The following is a 24,414-nucleotide window of genomic DNA, read 5'->3' as shown; positions in this document are numbered from 1 at the left end:
TAGGGCTAGGATTACAGATACCAGGGCTAGAATTACAGGTACCAGGGTTAGCATTACAGGTACTAAGACTAGAATTACAGGTACCAGGGCTAGAATTACAGGTACCAGGACTAGAATTACAGGTACCAGGGTTAGCATTACAGGTACCAGGGCTAGCATTACAGGTACCAGGACTAGAATTACAGGTACCAGGGCTAGAATTACAGGTACCAGGGCTAGCACTATGGGTACTGGGGCGTACTCACCTGGGGGAAAGGTCCAGGTTTGGCTAGCACTTCCTCTAGGCGGTTCCTCGAGGATGTCTTGGAGGGCGTTTCATCCTTGTCTGGGGGAGGCTTGCCAGGCCCCTCGCGCATACCCTGCTGTAGGAGAGAGAGAGAGAGAGATAACGTTAATAAATGGGCAATAATGAAACAGTGATAATAATAATAATAATAAGCGATAAGTGATATTTGTATCCCGTAGGAGAGAGAGAGAGAGAGAGAGAGAGAGAGAGATAACGTTAATAAATGGGCAATAATGAAACAGTGATAATAATAATAATAATAAGCGATAAGTGATATTTGTATCCCGTAGGAGAGAGAGAGAGAGAGAGAGAGAGAGAGAGATAACGTTAATAAATGGGGAAGAGAAAGTCCTAATAAATAAGAGAAACATGAACAAGAATTCTCGATAAATGAGAATTGTAGAAAGGTCAAGTATAAGAGAAAGTTAATACGCTAGAGAGAGAATGTGTGTGTGTGTGTGTGTGTGTGTGTGTGTGTGTGCATACAGTCCATCATTAGTGGAACTGAGTAATGTTTACCCAAAAGGAGGATTTTTTTTTTACTTGTTTCAAATAAAGTATGAAATTAAGCCAAAACTATAGTAGTAATAATAATAATAATAATAATACATTAATAATAATAATAAAATACAGTAATAATAATAATAATAATAATACAGTAATAATAATAATAAAAAACAGTAATAATAATAATAATAATACATTAATAATAATTATAATAATAAGACGAATAAGAATAAATAAATAAAACAATAAAACACATAAGGTACAGTAATGAACAACTCACAGCGGCCACACACCTGTCACTTAGCCCCATCAAAACACAAAACCTGAATGAAGTCTTCGTTTCTATCCGTGAAAAATCTGTTATGGACAACTTTCACGAACAGTGTTTATGTTTTGCTGTTACTGAAGACAATAGCAACATGTCGTCGATTTGTTGTTTGTCCCTAGACGGATGTAAACAAAGAAGCAAAGCTCATACAATAGCCATGATGACATTTCATTCCGTAAAATGACTTTCATGTTGCAACAAGTGGCCACAAAAGAACATGTGCCGTTGTCTGTGTCAGTTATCCACCGTTGTATCTCCTCCAGATGACCCACATAATATGTTAACGTACATAAAAGAGCTTCGTTAGTGCTCGGCAAAAACATTTCCCGCCAAAAAACAAAACATTATCACCGAAAATACTTTGTGTTGAGATTATTTCCGCTGAAAACTTTCCCATCAAAAAAAAGAGGCCTCGAGCTCTTGACATTTTCCGGTAAAAGCGTTTACTCCTAAAAACATCATCACGAAAAACATTCCTCGAGAGAAACATACCAACTAAAGCTGTTTCCCGCCAGCAAGGACTTCTACCGTCAAAAAACTTCGCGCCCAAAACTTTCCCGAATCTCACCCAGCTGGCGCCATTGTTCTCATACCAGTTTAATCGCGCTAGATTTGCCCTCCATCAACCCCATAACCGCCAAGACAAAGAGTATCCTCGAAATGTGGCCTAAAATCATTTGTTTCCGTCGGGTGGTGGCGGCTGGCAGAGTTAACTGGCTCCTGTAAGCTGCCACACCCCGAGACCTGCTCAAGAAGGCGTCAACACCCACCAGCACACCCACGTCTTCCTACACTATCAACACACCATACTGTACCTGGGTCCACATTCTTACACATTCTTACGATCTTTTAGTTTACACCATACTGTACCTACGTCCACATTCTCACACAATCTTACGATCTTTTAGTTATCTTTTATCTAACTGAGGAGAATATCACGCATTCTATTACGGTAGAGTCATTCTGGCATCTTTTACCTGAGCTAACCAATAAGTCAGATTCTCAATGATTCGTAAGTCAGGTGATAAGAGAATATATCCTGGTGATTCATTTTAACTATGATTCTAACACGGATTAAATATAACAGTGTAAATATGTGATTATACTCAATTTTATGTATATTTTGTGTATAATTGGCCAATCTCATAGGATATACGCTAAGTATACCTCCTTCTCCTTGGATATATCCCTCAGCATATCTCAAGTCTCTTGATATACCGTAAAAATATCCGTCTCCCAAGATATATATACCGTAAAAGTATACCCTCAGTCTCCACACTCTTACGATATACCTTCAGCATACCTCACCTTTAGTCTCCCAGGATATACCAAAACATACCTCCCAGGATAACATATTCTCACTGGACCAAGACTGACCTACACTCGGACAGATGGACCTTTTACAGCAGGATACAGATCTTAATATAACAACAGCACACTTGGGTGGTGAAAGGGCACAGGGGGCTAAGCTTAACCTGGTGGAGATGAGAGAGAGAGAGAGAGAGAGAGAGAGAGAGAGAGAGAGAGATAAATAAAGATAAATAAAGACAGAGAGAGATAGAGTCCAGGCTATATTGGTCAGCCACGCGCCATAATTCACGCCCGTCCCAACCTTCCCCTGACATAAGCTCACCCGGAATTAAATAATGATCGCTTCCCCAACCCGTATATAACCCCTGATGTTTACTTTGAGCTAGTGAAAGATTGTGTACTTGTGATTGTGTTTTTGTTTGGACTTGCTTTTTTTTATTGATTTCTATTTGATTGTTTTTGTTTTGTTTCTGATTTGATTGATTTATTTATTTTTTATTTGACGTTTGTTAATAAATAATGTTTTGTGTTATATAAATTTAGTGAGATTTTTTGTCTCTCTTTCTCTAGCTCTCTCTCTTCTCTTAAGTGTTAATACTTTTCACACACGTACACAAACTACATACATACATACGTACATACATACAAACTACATACATACATACATATACATACACACATACATACATACATACATCGTTATTGGTTTATCGACTTCTTTTCTGTTTATCTGCAGTGGCCTGCAGTGGCCTTGGAGGGAGTGTTGGGAGAGGGGGGGAGACTGTCTGGGGAGGGAGAGGAAAGGAGGAAAGAGAAAATGAGGAGAGGGGAGGAAAGAGGAAATGTGAGAAGGAAAAAGAAAGAAAGGAGAGAATATGGGGAGGGAAGGAGGGAGAGAGGGAAGAAAGAGGAAGTATGGGAAGGAAACAAGAAAGGAAGGAAGGAAGGAGAAAATATAGGAGGGAAGGAAAGAAGGGAGAGAGAGAGAGGGAAAGAGGGAGGGGGGGGGATCCAGAGGTTGGCTTAGGGTATCTGAGAAAGAAGAAGAAGAAGAAGAAGAAGAAGAAGAAGAAGAAGAAGAAGAAGAAGAATAACAACAATAACAATATAATAAACAACAACAATACCACAGCTAACAACCACCACCACCACACAGGCATGTTAACAACTATCACAGCTAACAACCATTCCTCAGCCACCACCACTACTAACACCATCCCTACACCTAGAACCACCACCAACACCGCAACAACCACCCTCCCACACTCACCACCACAACTACCACCCTGCCACACACACACACACACACCACCACGACTACTACCACCATTCCTGAGCTACCACCACTACGACCACCCTCCTACCACCACCGGAGGGCGTCAAACTACTCCACAATGTAGAACGCTTTCACCCAAATCACCTCAAGAGTCCTTCAGGCCGGCCAAGACTCTGTACTGTCTGTCTGTCTGTCTGTCTTTATATCTACCTATCAATCTGTCTGTCTGTCTGTCTGTCTGTCTATCTATCTGTCTTTATATATAATTATCTATCTGTCTGTCTGTCTGTTTGTCAAGGAAACTTAAAACCTCAAAAAAGGAAGGAAATGACAAGGAAGAGAAGAGAGAGTAGAGAGAGAGAGAGTAGAGGACAAGTGTAGAAAGTGACAGGAAACTAATAAGTAATTTAGAGAAAAATTTCACACATGTTTTTTTACTAGCACTGTAGTACGCTGTATTATCATGTATTATGTATCTACCTCACTGTATTATCATGTATTATGTATCTACCACACTGTTGTTGTTTTACTTTAAATTTTCTCATTGAGAGGAAGAAGAGAAGAAGAAGAAGAGGAGGAGGAGGAGAAGAAGACGAAGGCGAAGTGGATTATATTTCTCGTCTATTAAGTAAATTAAAAACAAATGCCTTTACGTTTCAGTGGACCAACTTCCGTACACACACACGCACACACACACAAACACACACTACTTCCGGGTACAGTACAAAATCTTCACGCTTGCAAATTTTAATCTCACTCCTATGCTAATGTAAAACTATATACAGGTCTCATAACAACCCCGACGACCATTAAGGGGAACGTAATTAGCCCCGGGTACAGTTAGTCCTGATGGGTGGCGGGGGGGGGGGACGCATGACCAGATAACAATCCGACTCACTGACCCCCGAACGCTACTGAATAACTTACGATAAATCCGGATTCTAAACGGTTCGTAAGCTAGAGATCTTGTATCTAAGCTATTAATTTGAGTGTACTTAAATTGCCCAGAGATTCGTAAATTAAATCGGGTTACTATTCGGGAGGGAGGGGGATTAGGTTAAGTTAGGTTAGAATAGGTTAGATTAGGTTAGGTTATATTAGGATAGGTTAAGTTAGCGTAAGGTTATGTTAGGCTAGGTCAGTTTAGATTAGGTTAGGTTAGGTTAAGTTTGGCTTGGATAGGTTAGGTTATATTAGGATAGGTTAGGTTAGCGTTAGGTTATGTTAGGCTAGGTCAGTTTAGATTAAGTTAGGTTAGGTTAAGTTTGACTTGGATAGGTTAGGTTAGATTAGATTAGCATTATTAGTGATTAATCTTCAGGTAAAATAAGATGGGGGTTAGAATTCTTCAGGTGTTCATAAATATTAAACTAAGACTATAACTCGCAACTTCTACCCAAGTAAAATTACCATCTACCACATGACGAAATCTGATACGTCACAAACTATAAAATAAAAGAATAAAAAAAAAACCCACATTAAACGCCCTTTTCCCCGGTACTGCTCTGTGATAACCGGTATCTGTACATTCACAACAACGATAAACAACCGTAATGAGGAAAAGGTCAGCCGGTGTCACTTTACTAATAGGTTTTCCAATCCGTTAAGCCCGCCTCCCCCCCCCTCCCCCCCCCCATGTACACCCCCAGAGGATCATACTCGAACACCATCTACACAAGACTACCAACCTGCATTTCAGTTACCGTTTATGTATTCAAGCAAAATAATTATACTATTTCAACTTGATGTATAATTCTATCGCATTAAGGTTCATTATATTGATTATACGTAGGATTATAGTAACTTGTAATAAATCAAAACCTAAAAAAAAATGGAAAAAAAAATAGATTTAAATTTCAACATCTGACGCGTTATGTTGGCAACAGTGGTGGTGGGGCGTGTTTTGGTCGGGGTCTTATTGTTTACACGAGCGGGTGGACTCCGTTATCCGGGTTCCATCTGCCTACCTACCCTCCCACATACACCCGTCCATCCCTCTACCCCCACCCCCCCTTTCCTTCCCACCTACACCTTTTCCTCACTCCTACCCCCCCTTCCTTCTACACCCCTCCCACCTACACCCCCCCTTCCTCCTACACCCCTCACATATATAATAATTATCTCCCACCGCGCCAAATGAGAATCGATATAACAGCGTCATTCAGATGCGGGTGAATATTATGCGACACATGTAGAAAAAAATTCACGAGTTGTTTATTGACTACACGAAGGCCGGAAGTTGAAGTGAGAGGCCGGGGTGAAACAGCATTTTTTACCTTATTTACCACAATACTTCAGAGGCTAATATTGACTTATTTCGCTGGAACTTTGCACTCTTAACAGCTTATTGGGACGATGGGGGTTAAATTTTTAGTCAGGATTGGATCAAGGTTTAAGCCCATAGTAGGTAAGGTCAAAGTCAAATCAGCCCTCCCTCAACCTAGCTTAAGTTAGGTTAGTTTTGGATGAGTTAGCTTTGGTTAGCGTTAGGGTGGTTAATCTTCAAGGGTCAAATAAACTAGGGAGGGGGGGGGTTAATGTTCAGCTGATCCGTCAAAACAGGTAGGAGTATTCAACGCACAATAGCCTTAATGACTATGTTAAGTGACCTACCAACACAATTTCAATTTACTTATTGTAGTGAAATTTTGACACTAAAATAATAACAGTGAACTGGGATACAGAACTCTTGTAGATGTTGCCGCAATAACTGACGTCAGAATACAGAAATGATAAGAGTGTTACAGCGACGTCGTAAATACTGAGGCCGGAGCTTTTAAAGGGATTGATACTGAGAACGACGGCCAGGTTGAAGTGATACACGTGTGGGTGAAGAGGAGGAGGAGAGAAGAAGGGGAGAAGGAGGAGGGGAAAGAGGAGAGGAGGGGAAAGAGGAGAGGAGGGCGAGTAAGAGGAGAGGAGGAAGATAAGGAAAGAGAAAATGGCGAGCATGAAGTGGAGGAAAGAGGATGTGGGGCATAAAGTAAAATGGGAGAAGAGAGGAGGAGAGGTGGAAGAAGAAGAAGACGAAGAAGAAGAAGAAGAAGAAGAAGAAGAAGAAGAATAAGAAGATAAGAATGAAGGCAACTGCAGTATAGGCCTTGTTGATGCACTAAGACCACCCCTGTTCACACCCAACCATTAACACTCGTATATCCATCCAACCGATATTTGAAGCTCCTCAGTGAGTTCGTGTTAATGATGGTGCTAGGTCATGTATTCCACTCCTCCACATACCTAACCAATGTTTACCTAATTCACTACTAACAATCTCTTCACCAAGCCCATTACTGTGTTTGGTCCTGATTTAGAGGTTTAAATACAATTACAAGAGTCCATTCACCTCTCCCACTGAACCACGTACCCCTGAGAGATTCACACTCATGAATCCGAAGCATTTATGGATGGAATAATGTATCAGCTCTATTGCTTCGGGTTCTTGAGCTTGAATCTCTCGGGGGGTTCGTGGTTCAGTGGGTAAGGTTAATGGACTTTATTTAACTGGATCTTAGTTATATCACCTTTATCTAACACTATTATTTTGTCTCTCAATAGAAGACAAATTCAGGTGTCTTGATCTGTCTTTATATTGGAGGTTCTAGAAGCTTAAGATTAACTTTGTCATCTGAAGAAGAAAGAAGCAGAAAGAAGAAGAAAGAAGAAAGAAGAAGAAAGAAGAAAGAAGAAGAAGAAGAAAAAGAAGAAGAAGAAGAAGAAAGAGGAGGACGAGAAAAGGAACAAAATAAGTAAAAGATGAAAGGAGAAGCAGACAAAAGAAGAAGAAAATGAAGCAAGGAAGAAACACAAAAGACAAAGGAAGAAGAGAGGGGGTAGTGAGAGTGTGGAAATGATCTACAAATAAACCAACTCCAAACCGCAATAACTGTGTCCTATTGTGAGGCTTACACATGGCAACTGAATATGTTGTTGACGAGGTGAGGTCTGGCACGTGTCTACCTGTGTGGACACGTGGAGGAGGAGGAGGAGAAGAGGGGGGAGGTGGGTGAGGAGATGGGGGAAGTGGGGAGGAGGAGGAGGAGGAGGTGGTGTAGTGTAGAAAGAGTTGGAAGAGGATGAGGAGGAGATGGAGGAACCGAAAATGATAGGGGTGGTGGATGAGGAAGAGAGGGGGAGGTGGAGGAGGAGGAGGAGTTGGAAGTAGGAAGTAGGAGAGAAGGGGAAGTGGAAAAGGAGGAGTTGGAAGAGGAAGAAGAGGAATAGTAGTTGATTGATTATTGTTATTATTGTTATTATTTACACGAACATAATTACAAACAATCACTGTATCTCGACCCAAACATACGAACCTAAAATGGATAAATAAATACATAAATAAATCAGACTTACAACACCATAACCCCAGACGAACTGTAACCTACAAAAATATATCAAATACAGAAGAATAATAACTAAGTTATGAAATAGACCAGTGGCTAGAGTACTGTATCTACCCTTAGGCAGTCCTCTCTCCCACACACACACACACACACACACACACACACACACACGGGCTGTACTCTGATTGAAATTTAATCAGAAACGCTGTAGTTGAGAAAAATACAAATAAAGTACAGTGTTGGAATTGGTGTAACGACAGGTGTATATTACAGGTGAAAGTACAATTACATTTGCAGGTGTAGGTAGTACACTTATAGAGCAGTACAGGTGTAGGTGGAATATCATATACAGGTATATGTAAGGTTTTAGGTGCAGAAATGAATACAGGTACAGGTGTGATTACAGGTAAGGGGTACAAACAATGATAGAAGGACAAGTAAAGGTAGATATAAAAATACAGATACAAATACAGCTACAGGTGACGCTACAAGTCCAAGATACAGTTACAAATACAGTTTAAGTTACAGGTACAGTAATTACAGAACTATGAACCTCTTAACAAGGTACTGTACTCTCGCCTTAAACGCACCACAAATACAGTTAAACCTATGTAATGAGATGACCTCTGACCCGTGATAAGACCTTGGTGGTTACAATAAACATGACCTGACCCTGGTTCATTCCCACGAGAAGGTCAAAGTGGGCGGTAGTTAGTGGTAGTTGGCGGGGTTGTTAGTTGTTCGAGGTAGTGTGATAAGTGATAGTTTGTTTGAGAGAGAGAGAGAGAGAGAGAGAGAGCACCGTACTCATTCTGTTTTCATTCACAAGAAGGAAGTTTAGATAAAGATATCCAAATTAGTTCCGTTCACACGATCATTCAAAAGACAGACACAGAAACGCCGTTCACTAGAGGAGTGTTCACAGGAGCGTTCATAAAAGGGGCGTTCACTGTGAATTCAAGAGGGGCGTTAACAAGGGCGTTCACTGTGGTTCCGTTTACAGAAGAGTTCATATCCGGGGACTCAGAAGGGGTGGGGTTACGCCATTGTTGTGTTAACTGTCTTTACCACCGTGACCCCGATAAGGCGGAAGAAGAAGAAGAAGAAGAAGAAAGAAGAAGAAGAAGACGAAGAAAGAGAGAAGGAAGAAGAGGAAGAAGAAGAAGAAGAAGAAAGAAGAAGAAGAAGACGAAGAAGAGAGAAGAGGAAGAAGAGGAAGAAGACGAAGAAGAAGAAGAAGAAGAAGAAGAAGAAGAAGAAGAAGACGAAGAAGAGGAAGAAGAGGAAGAAGAAGAAGAAGAAGAAGAAAGAGAAAGAAGAAGAAGAAGAAGAAAGAAGAAGAAGACGAAGAAGAAGAAGAAGACGAAGAAGAAGACGAAGAGGAAGAAAAGAAGAGGAAGAAGAAGGAAGAGGAGGAGAAGAAGAAGAAAAAGAAGAAGAAGAGGAAGAAGACGAAGAAGAGAAGAAGAAGAAGAAGAAGAAGAAGAAGATATAATAAAGAGAATATTAAGAGGAAGAGGAGGAGGAAAAACGATGAAAAGGACAAAGTATGATGATCAATAATAATAATAAGTTGAGAAAAAGGAGAGAACAGATGTGATCCAGCAACAGGTGTGTACAACAGGTAATATTTATCAACAAGGGCCCACACACCTGCTCGCCCTGACCAAAACACACACACATACACACTTGAGTTACAAAAGACGATACAGTGATTACAAAATTCCTCTCATGTTCCTAAAATACAAATTAAAAGCATTTTAAGAACACCGATACAATATAATGACGCGAACGTTTTTCTTCTATCTATCGATCTATATACATTTGTCTATCTATCTGCATCTGTCTATCTATCTATCTATCCAAGCACACCTCATTCGTCCATAAAAAACCCGCAAAAAAATATTGAACACGTGTGATAAGATTCATTCGAGCAGCTCAGGTGTACACGCGAGAGGACACGAATAAACGCAAGGTCTCTCTTCAGGTGAGTTATTAATTAGCAGGTGTCAAGGTAACGCTGGTTATGTTGCTCATCGACACGTAACCAACCCCTTGAGTACGATGACTTAACCCCTTGAGTACGATGACTTAACCCTTTGAGTACGATGACTTAGGTGGGCCGGGCGTCACACACAGGTGAGGCAGGACAGGTAAATCTCCCCCTCGTGGTCTGGATATTTCTAAACAAGTCAGGTTTTTACAAGCAGCAGCTGGACACACGGCCACACTACCTACACTGTCTCACATTGGGTCCTGAGACACACGTGGACACTGAGACACACGCAGTCTGAGACACACATGGACACTGAGACTCACGTGGACTGCTGAGACAAACGTGGACACTGAGACACACATGGACACTGAGACATACCGTGGATACTGGACGCACGTGGACACTGAGACACACGCGGACACTGAGACACGCGGACACTGAGACATACGTGGATACTGAGACACACGTGGACACTGAGACACACGCGGACACTGAGACATACGTGGATACTGAGACGCACGTGGAACTGAGACACACGGACACACACACACGGCGAGACACGCGGACACTGAGACACACATGGACACTGAGACACACGTGGACACTGAGACACACGCGGACACTGAGACACACGTGGACACTGGAGACACGCGGACACTGGGACATACGTGGATACTGAGACCACGTGGATCTGAGACACACACGGACACTGACACACACACACATGGACACTGAGACACACATGGACACTCAGGACACATGTGGACACTGGGAACACACACCATGGACACTGAGACACACACGGACACTGACACACACACACATGGACACTGAGACACGCGGACACTGAGACACACGCGGACACTGAGACACACGCGGACACTGAGACACACACGGACACTGACACACATGGACACTGGAGACACGCGGACACTGAGACACGATGGACACTGAGACACATTGGACATAGAACACACACACATGGACACAACACATGGACACTGGACACACGCGGACACTGACACACACGGACACTGAGACACACATATGGACACTGAGACACACGCGGACACTGACACACACGGACATGACACACACATGGACACTGAGACACGCGGACAGAGACACACATGGACACTGAGACACACATGGACACTGAGACACATGTGGACACTGAGACACACACGGACACTGACACACACACACATGGACACTGAGACACGCGGACACTGAGACACACACATGGACACTGAGACACACATGGACACTGAGACACACATGGACACTGAGACACACATGGACACTGAGACACATGTGGACACTGAGACACACACGGACACTGACACACACACACATGGACACTGAGACACGCGGACACTGAGACACACACATGGACACTGAGACACGCGGACACTGAGACACACGCGGACACTGAGACACACTTACTTCTGTTGATATAATGCTGCCCATCTCGGTTCATGCAGGTAAACACAACACTTAATATTTCTCTCACTCGGGACTCTACGTTGATATCAGAAGACCTCCAACTTTCACTCTACGCCAGGCGATGTTGATCTCTCGAGCTGGATATGATTTTATACTGTTGATAGAGGGCTGGCGAATGATCGTCTGGCGTCGCTCCCATAATTTCTTGGTAATAGCAATAAGTTGGACTTAAAATTTGGTCCAAAATATAATCTTCTAAATACAACATGAAAGCTTTTGAGTTTTATTATTTTTATTCTTTATATAAAAAAATCTTAGTGTTTGTATATTTATCTTAACATCAATATTCCTGAAATATCGTAAGTTTTTCCTCTTAAATGTCACGTATAAATTCTCTTATATATTAGTAAATTGGTAATATCTTCAGGTACATCTTCTCAACAGCTTCCTGGAATATTACTGGACGTTGCTTGAAAATCACTCACTAAATCACCCTATTTCACCTGAGTCACCCATTAATTGTTCTCAAATTATCCCATTTCACGTATGAGTTAAGAATCTATTTCCAATTTCATCTTGACTTTGGGTATGACGTTAGTAGAGCACTAGTGGGTTAGTTACTAGCACTCCTCAGCAGATGTTACATTTTTACCTGACAATTTTCCAGTTCGACTAGGTGGTTAGTACGAACCAGGTGATTATTTACGATACGACCAGGTGGTTATTATGACCAGGTGATTATTACGATCAGGTGATTATTACGATACGACCAGCTGATTATCACGACCAGATGCTTATTACGACCAGCTGATCACTACGACATGGTGATCAGCACGACTTTTGAGCTGATTTCGAATTTCTTTACATTTTGGCACCCCAGTTTTGTTTCTTCATCCAAATTCCAGTTTTTTGTTAAGATTCATGAACTGCTTTCAACTCTTCATTCAATCAATTTCCAATTTTACGAGATTAAGATTTAGTGTCAATCGTCCCTCTGTCCATTCATGCTATTTGGCGTATTTTTCTCAACCAATTTGCGTACGAGGAGCCGCCTTATTTCGCCTTATTTCTCGTGGGGGCAGCTAGACGGGACACACGGCACAGGTGTACTCCACAAACTCTACTACTGAACTGAAACATATTGGCGTAGTTATATACAGGTAAAAGGGGGAGGAGGCAGGAGTGAGGAGGAGAATGGGAAGGATTAGGACAGGTTGAATAGATTATATCCCTTTCCTCCACATCTCTCTCCCTCCTAAGGAAGGAGAGGAAGGGAGGGAGGCGCAGTTAGAAAGGGAGGGAAGGGAGGAGAAAAGAGAGGAGGGAAAGGTATAGGGCTGAGACCCATCTCCTCGAGAGAGAGAGAGAGAGAGAGAGATGTCGCACTGTGGGATTCTGGGCCCATCTCAGCCAATTTGCCCAAGTACTATTAATAATAATGCACTCAAAATGTTAAGTGCTTGCCTACATACTTTACTCTCTCTCGTAATGGTCTATTTACTCACAACATTTAAAGTTTAACTACGAATATTTTTAGTATGATTAATTATATACCACACTTATTATTATTTGTTGTTGTTGTTGTTGTTGTTGTTGTTACAGTACATCAAGAACACAACACCCAGTAAGGTCAGGCAGTAGGGAGAGTTGACCTGGGTTTGCCCTGATAACCTGTATTGGGCACCGATAACCTTTTACCTAACCCAGACACACCATGTGGGTTGATGACTCACCAGTGCCATACACCTTGTTTGGTACTACCTGGCACCCCATCTACCTCATTCCCACCCTTTCTGATTCTTTCCTAAGGTGATAAGTGACCTAGTGACCTCAAATGACCTGACACAGAGTCGGTACTATACACGTTCAGTACACTGTAATTGAAAGGTCATACTGGTTATGAATAATACTATTAATAACAACGACAGCAATACTAATAATAAAAACAACAAAAATAATACTAATAATAATAACAACAACAACAATTACAAAACAAATACAACAATACCACTATCACCAGCATTAACAGCGACAGTTACAAAGAAAATACCTACATAATACTAACATCAATGCAGTTTTTTACCATAACAACAATGTAATTCAACACGAGATACTCCCCTAGCCTGACGCCGCCTCTCTCTCAGGCAGCTGATGGCCTCAAACATGTTTTACTTTCAGACTCTCCACCCAGATGACGAGCTGAAAGTGAATTTCCCCACATCTTCCCTGCCCACCCCCGCTTCCTACCCCTCTCCTCCCTTTACTTCCCCACATAATCCCTCCACCCCCCTTATTTCCCCACATATTCCCTTCCCTATTTCTCCTTCATGCTACCCCTCCTCTATTTCCACCCTTACTTAACCTTCCCCTCCCCGCATTCCCCTCTTCCTCCTTCATGCATCCCCTACCCTCCTTCGCACTTCCTCTTCCACCTCCCCTTACTTCCCTTCCACACATCCCCCTTCCCCTACTTTCTTGTCACGTTTCCCTCTCCCCTTCCCCACCCCCTCTCTTCCCCTTCAAGCAGTGATCGCCCGTGAAATCGACAATATGCAGTCCCGATGATCTGATTGGTCGGGTTGCAAGTTACCAACCTCATCCCAGCCTTCCTTCCTCTTACTGTGAGCTGACGACACAACACACTCACTTTCTACGTGTTATTTAAGTTCAGTTGTAAGTTAGTTTCACATACAAGTTATAAAGACCAGTTTTTAATGTAAGTTTCTCTTTTTTTTTCAAGAATATTTTTTTATGTAAATTCAGTTCTTAGGTGAGTTTCTCAAGTAAGTTCTTTAGGTAAGTTTCATGTGTAAATAATCTCCTTGAGTAAGTTTATTAAGGTAAAAAAGAAGAGAAGCTGCATTAGTTAAGGCATCTATTTAGTGGTTAACTGCACCAATTATGAGTCGTTAAGAGGTTAATTGCGAGGGACGCTGGTTAACCACAAGACGTGACCTCAAACCAACTTGCATAACCATGGTCAACGACAGTTTAGTAATCAACGGAAACCACGATAGTCAGACCACAGAGGGAAAGATTCTCAAAGGATCTTACGTTAATTTTCCACATTAAAAAAAAAAACTCACTGGCAGTCTAAGATGAAATAAAACACAGGTTCGATTCTCAAAGGTTCGTAAGATCATTGTTTTAACCTAACCGGATATGTGAGAACGCGTCTACCTGAACCACTTAAGCTACAACACGAAGATCGAGTCTCAAAGCCTCGTAGACGTTGAGTTTTACCATCGCCCTCGACGGGATTACGTGAGAACGCATGTAACCTGAACTACTTATACTCTACCACACACAATAAACAAAGTGGAGTCACATGTGGGCTGAGACTCTACCATAACAAGAGGTGTTTTCTGAGTTAAAGAGTAAAGTTGTAAAGACCTTGGATAATTCGAACCCTGATGGACACTACTGTAATAGTAATAATAATAATAATAATAATAATAACTACAGCAGCCATAGGATTAAAATATTCAATAGTGTGTGTTTTCGAGTGTGTTTGGGTGTGTGTGTGTGTGTCTGTGTGTGTTTCCAAGTGTGTGTGTGTGTGTGTGTGTTTCCAAGTGTTTGGGTGTGCGTGTGTGTGTTTGCAAGTGTGTTTGGGTGTGCGTGTGTGTTTGCAAATGAATTTGAGTGTGCGTGTGTGTATTTGCAAGTGTATTTGAGTGTGCGTGTGTGTATTTGCAAGTGTGTTTGGGTGTGCGTGTGTGTGTTTGCAAGTGTGTTTAGGTGTGTGTTGACTCGAGGGACTTAATGGGCGTCGATGAGGTATTATTTGGTCATATTTACCACGTGTGCGGGCGTGGAAAGTAGGCGTGCGTCGAGGCGTGTGGGAGTGGCGTGGGCATGGGTCTTACGTCATAACTAAAGGGCAAAGAACCTATCTCTCCTCGGCATTAAGTGTCGCTGTTCACTCTGGGGAAAAAAATACACGGGAAAAAAATACTCCCATCACCCCCCCCCCCCTCACCCCTTTTCTTCCCGGTATATGATACGATATTAAAAATCCCACCGTGAATTGAAGTTTGTTATAATGATTGAAAAAGCCCAGTTGAAGCTTATTTTAGACTGATAAAAACTGACCTGAAGCCACCGAGTGCTCCTCCCTCCCACACCACTCCACTCTGCCTCCCACTCCACTTCACTCTGCCTCCCACTCCACTTCACTCTGCCTGACTCTCAACATAACCTCAGTCATATCAATATTGTTGCTATTGTTTATTTCGTATTTGTGTTCTTCAGTCTAAATAAACTCCGCCATTTCATCAATTTTTGTTAAGAAAAATCTGGATTTATTCTTAAGAGCATAACGACGATCTTAACGGTATATATATATTAAGACATACACGGGCGTGGTTTGGGCGTAGTGCATAATGTACACGCCCACGCCCACGCCCACGCCCACGCCCACGGTCAAGAGCCATATATAGAACCATAGCTTCAGCCTTAAGGTCAATGGAATTCTATATTCACCCTACACGACCTGATGGTGAGGGGGTGGGTGGGTGGGGAGGTAAGGTGGTGGAGGGGTGGGAGGTAAGGTGGTGGAGGGATGGGAGGTGGGTGGTGAGGGGTGGGGGAGGCAAGGTGGTGGAGGGGTGGGGAGGTGGGAGGGGTGGGGAGGTGGGGCAGGTGGAGAGGTGGGGAGGTAAGGTGGTGGAGGAGGTGGGGAGGTAAGGTGGTGGGAGAGGTAAGGTGGTGGGAGGTGTGGGGGAGTGTAAGGTGATGGGAGAGGTGGGGAGGTATGGTAGAGAGGTGGGGAGGTGGCAGGGAGGTGGGAGGTATGGTGGTGGAGAGGTAAGGTGGTGAGGAGGTGGGGAGGTGGTGGTGGAGAGGGGAGGGAGGTGGTGGGAGAGAGGGGGGAGGTGGGTGGTGGAGAGGTGGGGAGGTAAGGTGGTGGGAGAGGTGGGGAGGCAAGGTGGTGGAGAGGTGGGGAGGTGGGTGGTGGAGAGGTGGGAGGTAAGGTGGTGGGAGAGGTGGGGAGGTAAGGTGGGAGAGGTGGGAGGTAAGGTGGTGGAGAGGTGAGGTAAGGTGGTGGAGAGGTGGGGAGGTAAGGTGGTGGAGGAGGCAAGGTGGAGGAGGTGGGGAGGTGGGGTGGTGGAGAGGTGGGGGGAGGTAAGGTGGTGAGAGGTGGGGCAAGGTGGTGGGAGAGAGGTGGGGAGGTAAGGTGGTGGAGAGGTGGGGGAGGTAAAAAAATTAAGGTGGGTGGGTGGGAAGGTAAGGTGGTGGAGAGGTGGGGAGGTAAGGTGGTGGAGAGGTGGGGAGGTAAGGTGGTGGAGAGGTGGAGGGGTGGGGAGGATAAGGTAGTGGAGAGGTGGGGAGGTAAGGTGGTGGAGAGGTAAGGTGGTGGAGAGGTGAATTGGTTGAATGGAGGAGAGGTGGAGAGGAGGAGGAGAAGGAGAAGAATGTGTGATAAAAGAGAAAACAAAAAGAGAGACCTATCCTTAACTTAAACGATCAAAGGTTCACACGATGAAATTTCCCCTTAGCTGTAAATATTAAATAAAACACTAAAAAATTAATACCCCACTTAAGTTACGACAGAAAGATGACCTTACGTACGGTGACGTAATGGACCCAAGACACAAACGTACCTCCACACATTTAATTTAATCAACGTTACACTTAATCTATCCCCTGTAGGTGGTGTCAAATATGGCGTCGTAATTACACTGAGACTCTATCCTTTGAGACAATCGTAAGAGACTAAAGAGATCTATGAGACTCAGGTGAGATACTTCTTCTCACCTCTCTCCCTCGCGCGTGAGATACAGACAGACTGTCCTTGAGTAGTTCCTGTTACCCCTCCACCACTCCCTCCACACCACACCTTCCTTGCATACCCCACCTTCCTTCTACCCCTTCACCATACCCCACCTTCCTCCTGCACTCCCTTCACCTTGCTACCTCCCCCTCTCACTCCTCACCATACCCCACCTTCCTTCCTTGCTACCTACCCCCTCTCACTCCCTCACCATACCCCACCTTCTTTCCTTGCTACCTACCCCCATCCATCCCTTCCACCTCCCCACCACACCTTCCTTGTTTCCCCCTCCTCCTCCCTCACTCAACGCCCACCCCACCCCACCAGTACAACTTCCGTCATAACAACAAACTATACGTAACGGGATGACTGTAAACAAAGAATCTTGCTATATCATCAGGTGAAATAAACTGGGGTGCCTAATCTTCGGGTCAACTATCCGCGTAATAGGACACAGTAGAGGGTGAGCAAACTACTTTTTATTCGCCCGTATAAAACTTTTTGTTACCTGTAAAGTCAACAACATTCTTATACCTAGTGTGACTCAACTTCCGTCTATACCACAAAAAAAACCCAACATACATGACCAAGTGTGTGTGAGTGTGTGTGTGTGTGTGTGTGTGTGTGTGTGTGTGTGTGTGTGTGTGTGTGTTTTAAGGTCACGACACACCAACATACATGACTACGTATAAAAATATAATAGTAGTAGTAGTTATAATAGTAGTAGGAATAGCAGTAGTAGTAGTAGCATGACGAAGTAAGGGATCTCACAGCAAATATGTTGAAGGAAATCTGCCGTGATGTCAGGGGAGAACCGACCCTCCTTCCATTGGATGGTGAGATTTTCCAACATAGGACTTCAAACACATCCAACGAAGCCCGTGTTGACGTCAGTGCTCGAGGATTCTGGACGCGGGGACAGCGAGCTTTCTTCGACATCAGGATTTTTGATCCCATGGCCGCATGTCACCGTAACTTAGTTCTCGATGCTGCACACAGGAGGAACGAGAACGACAAGATAAGGGTATATGGGGAGAGAATTCAGAACGTTGATCAAGGCAGCTTCACTCCTCTAGTGTTCACAACCTCTGGTGGGATGGGACCAAGTGCAAGATGCTTCTACGCCAGACTTGCGGAGGTGATCTCCGAACAGAAGCAGCAGCCCAGAAGTTATGTTACAGCCTGGATGAGATGTCGACTGTCTTTCTCTCTCCTTCGGTCGGCTTTGCTCTGCCTCAGGGGAACGAGAGCATCGGCCCCAAAGCCGACAACAGTTGCAGATACTGACTATGAGGCAACAGTCACTGAATGCCTCATAGATCTGTGGCTCAACTAACTCAACACAGCTAGGATAGCTACTTATGTATTAGGATATTTAATATTAAGGTAATAAAATGGTGGCGAAGGTATGGCTATTGGGGGAGGCTGGAGGCCATTAAAAAAAAGTAATAGCAGTAGTAGGAGTAGTAGTAATAGTAGTAGTAGTAGTAGTAGTAGTAGTAGTAATAATATTAGTAGTGGTAGTAGTAATAATACCAGTAGCAGTAGTAGTAATTACCCCCCTTGTGTTGTGAGGTTACGACACTCCCTATGTTGTGAGGTTACAGCACTCCCTATGTTGTGAGGTTACAGCACTCCCTATGTTGTGAGGTTACGACACTCCCTATGTTGTGAGGTTACGACACTCCCTATGTTGTGAGGTTACGACACGGTAAGAATAGTAATATCAAGTTGTTCTTTCTTGTCAACACAATGAAAATAATCTACACATCTGACAAGGACAAACTCTCTTATATCTAATTACATCAAATAAACCTCAGTGTGTGTTGTGAGGAGAGAACACAACATAGATTATCATTTTATTCTCTCATAGCAAGGTGTTCTTACTTATTAACATTAAACAAAGGTAAAATAATCTAGACTCTACAATGTCACTTATGATGCGTTAACCAACCTCTGTATGTATGTATGTATGTATGTAATAATAATAATAAACGGTTTATTAATAGAGTTGCAGCCGGTGTGTGATTATGTATGTATGTATGTATGTATGTATGTATGTATGTATGTATGTATGTATGTGTGTGTGTGTGTGTGGGGTGAGGACACGACACACTAAGATTAATGACAGACCTGCTCTCACCCCCTTATGAACACCCTCAAAAAGTCTTAATCATATGAAAATTGTCACTTTAGATGCATCGCCCAAGTGTGTGTGTTTTAAGGTCACGACACAGCAATATACCTGGACAAGTGTGTGCGTGTGTGTTTTAAGGTCACGACACAGCAACATACCTGGACAAGTGTGTGCGTGTGTGTTTTAAGGTCACGACACAGCAACATACCTGGACAAGTGTGTGCGTGTGTGTTTTAAGGTCACGACACAGCAACATACCTGGACAAGTGTGTGTGCGTGTGTGTTTTAAGGTCACGACACAGCAACATACCTGGACAAGTGTGTGCGTGTGTGTTTTAAGGTCACGACACAGCAACATACCTGGACAAGTGTGTGTGAGTGTGTTTTAAGGTCACGACACACTAATAAACATGAAGTGTGCGTGTGTATGTTGTAAGGTCACGACACAACAACATACATGACCAAGTGTGTGTATGAGTGTGCTGTAAGGTCAAGACACAACAACGTACACTACATGACCAAGTATACGCGTGTGTGTTGAAAGGTCACGACACAACAACATACATGACCAAGTATACATGAGTGTGCTGTAAGGTCAAGACACAACAACATACACTACATGACCAAGTATACGCGTGTGTGTTGTAAGGTCAAGACACAACAACAACACCTCCTGTGAGCTTCCTGATGCCCGCCACGGTCACCACAGCTTAATTACTGGAAAACTGATACTTCCGTCCTGTACACTCTCCCGCCTAGGTGAGAGAGAGAGAGAGAGAGAGAGAGAGAGAGAGAGAGAGAGAGGAAACAAGGGGCCACAGAGAGATAAAAAAAGAGAAACTGGGTGAACGAGAGAGAAGAAACAAGGAGCTTCGGAGATAAAAACAAAAGAAACTGAGAGAAAGAAAAGAGAAAGACAGAGAGACAAAGAAGAAACAAAGAGCCAGACAAAGATAAAAACAAAAGAAAGAAAAAGTGAGAGAAAAGAAAGAGAGATGAAGACGAAACAAAGAGCTACGGAGAGAAAAACAGAGAGAGAGAGAGAGAGAGAGAGAGAGAGAGAGAGAGAGAGAGAGAGAGAGAGAGAGGTCCCCATCAGCAGCACGGGAGGTAGTGGACCACCTTGTACTATATATTTTCGCCCGCCTACAGCAGGTAGAGGGGGGGGCAGATGAAGAACATCCGACACCACTACTAATGGACTGGGTAGGCAGAAAAGGGTGATAATATAGGGGGAGGGGCAGAAAAGGGTAATAATGTAGGGGATGTGGGCAAAAAAGGGTAATAATGTAGGGGAGGTGGGCAGAAAAGGGTAATAATGTAGGGGAGGTGGACAGAAAAGGGAGACAATGTAGGGGAAGGGGCAAAAAGGGTGATAATGTAGAGAGGGACAGAAAATGGTGATAATACAGTGGGAGGAGGCAGAAAATGGTAATAATGTAGGGAGTTGGGCAGAAAAGGGTGAGAAAAGGGGGTGAACTTCATTAAATACCACTAACAAAGAAGTGAAAATGGGTGATAACATGGACAGGAAAGGGATGGAATAGGGTGCTAAATGGCAACACTGTCAAGGTTCGGGAGTGAAAAAAAAGTGGAAAAAGTTCATAAAATACTATTGTAAAATGGGCAGAAAAGAGTAACGCCCCATATAGCAACACTACTGACAAATAGTGTAGAAATATCGTTACCCCTTAGCAGGCAACATTGGAGAGAAATGGGCGTTACATGCAAAGAGTGACCCCTATATGGTAATACTGTAATTGCAAAGGGCGGGCGAACGGTAACCCTGTTATGGTAATACTGTTAAGAAGTGCGGGTGAAAAGGGGGGGGGGGAATACTTAAAAATGGGTAGAAACGGTGGCAACACATAGCAACCTTGCTAAGAAAAGAGTTAGAAAATTGTGACCCTCTATCTGGCAATACTTATAAGAAATAGGATATGAAAATAAGGAAGATCAGATGGCAAAACTTGTAAGAAATAGGGAGTGATAGGGGGGGATCTACCCAAGAAATAGACAAAATTAAGGATTAGTACTTAGTAGGAAAACATCAAGACAAAGGGCAGGTGGAAATGGGTGACCTTCATATGGTAATACTATTAATGGTGGCTGTGACAAGGCAAAATATCCCCTTTGACAACACTCAGAGATGGGAAAAGGAAAAGGGTAACCCACCTTCCGGTAACATTACTGAAATAGGAGTAGCAACAGAAAGGGGTGAACATTATATGACAATAATAAAAGGACAAGTGTTACAAAATAGAAAAAAAAATGTGCCCCTCATCTGGCAACAATACAAAGAAATGAAAGGACAAAAGACAAATGAAAAGTGAACCATTTCTAACAGAACTATTAAAGGGGCGGGAGGGGAGAGGGAAAGGGAAGGACAGCTAAAAGAGTTAGATCATACAGTATGGCAACAGTACTTATGAATGGGGTGTGGAAAAGGGAAAACCCCTTCTCTGGCAACACCGTCTGTCAGCTGGAAGTGGAGATGGGAAGGAAGACACGAGAAACAGAAAGAGAGAGAGAAAGAAGTACTTAAATGAAAACGTGAAATAAATAATCTTGTAAAAATATCAGGAGGAGGATTAATGAGTCACTTGTTTAAGAGTGTAAGAGGTACATATTCATAAATACACAATTGTTTATATAATAACTTCACTTACCTGGTGTTGGTCAGGTGCAGGTAACATCAATTTTACAGTAACATATAATATATTAATCTCAATCAATTTCAATATATATATTTATACCATTAATAATATTTCAAATTATTACATTAAACATCTTTAATTAAATAATACACTAAGAAATATATTAAATACTACTTTAAGAAATACATTAAATACTACTTTAAGAAATATATTAAATACTACTTTAAGAAATACATTAAATACTACTTTAAGAAATATATTAAATACTACTTTAAGAAATACATTAAATACTACTTTAAGAAATATATTAAATACTACTTTAAGAAATACATTAAATACTACTTTAAGAAATATATTAAATACTACTTTAAGAAATACCATGCATTCAAAAAGGCAAATTAAGTCACCAAAAGCCATTCTTTACTTTAGCTACTCAATTTAAAAGTAAAAATAATATTGGAACGATTTTGTAAAAAAGTAAACAAAACTTTAACTCCAAGACGCATCACCAAGTGCTTTTAAACTCGTCAGAACATTTCACAGAATTTCTATAATTTTCTTAACAGTTCACTGAAGTTGGTGCTTTTTTCACTTGAAGTTTGTGTATAATGTAATGAAGAAATAATATTTTTCCATTACTTTGAGTTTTTCATTAGATGTTTATTTTTTTTCTTTTCAGTGCATTCATCACTTCAGTTAAAATATCTTTTGTATAAACATTGTTCAACACAAACAATATAACATTCACAATAATGGCAGAACACCAAATATTAACGAATATGAAGAAAAACACGAATAAAGCAATAAAAACACCGAAACATCACGTGCTCAAACACCAATAAACACACATTCGATCACAAAAAACACTGAACGAAAAAAATATCTTAGTAAAAAAAACACGAATTTAAGATAAAACACCATAAAAAGAGACATGCGTGAGAGACCCACCAATGCTTCTATCCTCACTCGCATCACTCCCATATCTGAAACCTTCCAGCTCTTGACACAACAGAAAATCATGGTCCGACGACCATCCGAAACTCTGGCGATGAATATCAGGTTCACTTAGCACGGGAGCGAGACGATCCTCAGGTGAGGCGTCTCGGATTTCCAGCGCGGTGGGTTGCTTCACAGGTAAGTGGAGGGGTTGCTGATGTTGGTATTAATTTTCTACTTTATATACAGTCACTAAGAGTCCACTAAACACTTCACTATTGAGTCATTTATCTGTATATGGGATAAAATCGTTGTAGGGAATATATATATTTTGGGTAAATGTCCAAGAAACGATTGAAATATACTTAAACAAAAGCTATCTGGAAATTTAATCCAGGTAGGAAATTACCCGCACCCGCCAGCATGTCTGATACCACAACAACCCCGTACGAAATATTAGGCCTTATATCAACACGTTGTAAGAATCCTTATTGTGCTTTATGACATAACAATATACGCCGACCATTGAGCCGTGGGAGAGGGCGGCAAGCCAACCGTGACTCCCCGATGTCCGATTTCTGAAAACACAAGTTCATTAGCAATAATTACCTTCCCTTTCTTTCTAATACTCTAAAAATGAATAGTATTTTCATATCTGACTCTTGATACAATATCCCAGACGCGTGACTATAACAAATCCATAACGAAGAGAAGAAAGCAATTAACAACAAAATTCATCTCACGGTATCGCCGACATTTGGAAATCGTCAACCGACCCCGATTTTGTAAACACAGAACCGATATCCGCTCCAGCCAGCCAACTATGACTACCTACAACAACCTGTTATGATAATCTTACATTATATATACAACGAAGAGACTTTAGGAAATATTTATAACGAAACAAACGGTAAACTGAACTTGAGGGAAGTGATCCATAGTGTTCCGCGGGAAGTGTGTCCGGTGGCGGGCCATTTTACTCCAGGATGAATGACGCTTTGAATTCCTACATCTCCTCAAACTATTTTTTCAACTTAAGTTTCAAATGGTTAAATTAACAAATATTACGATAGATAAGACGATGGAATGATTGGTTTAATTTGTTAATTACACAGTGAGTTGGAAGGTTATGATGAGAAGTTGTCGGCGATCATCCTGGGGAGAAATATATTGCCTTGTGCTAGCCGCTGGGGCCGTTACACTTACCGAATCCTTGACTGTAGTATGCGCCGGCTCCCCTCCCTCCCTCCTTCCCTTCCTCCACTCTCACCTTCCCCCTCCCCCCTCCCCTCCCTCCTTTCCTTCCCTCCTCCCTCCACCTCTCACCTTCCCCCTCCCCAACCTCCCTCTCCCTCCTTTCCTTCCCTCCCCTCCCTTCCCAACCTCCCTTCACCCCTCCTTCCTTCCCTCCACCTTCACCT

The 24,414-nt window shown here is 42.4% G+C and overlaps 1 protein-coding gene across 8 annotated transcripts in view; it reads right to left on the bottom strand.

The window, feature by feature from the left end:
* The window catches only part of LOC121862192 (rap1 GTPase-activating protein 1-like), a 193,118-nt gene that overhangs the window by 59,361 nt on the left and 109,343 nt on the right, over positions 1-24,414 (bottom strand). For 5 of the 8 annotated variants that reach the window (XM_042360277.1, XM_042360278.1, XM_042360279.1 and 2 more), the window contains one exon: positions 246-362. In XM_042360277.1, coding sequence (XP_042216211.1) covers positions 246-362 — 117 coding nt within the window. Of the gene's footprint in view, positions 1-245; positions 363-11,487; positions 11,731-18,034; positions 18,075-23,005; positions 23,285-24,414 lie in introns of those variants that run through there. The other 3 variants (XM_042360283.1, XM_042360285.1, XM_042360284.1) reach the window with 3 other exon arrangements.

The sequence above is a fragment of the Homarus americanus genome, unplaced genomic scaffold (genome assembly GCF_018991925.1).
Source record: "Homarus americanus isolate GMGI-L3 unplaced genomic scaffold, GMGI_Hamer_2.0 scaffold25013, whole genome shotgun sequence".
Lineage (NCBI taxonomy): Eukaryota > Metazoa > Arthropoda > Malacostraca > Decapoda > Nephropidae > Homarus > Homarus americanus.
This window is presented reverse-complemented; position numbering and strand designations above follow the sequence as displayed.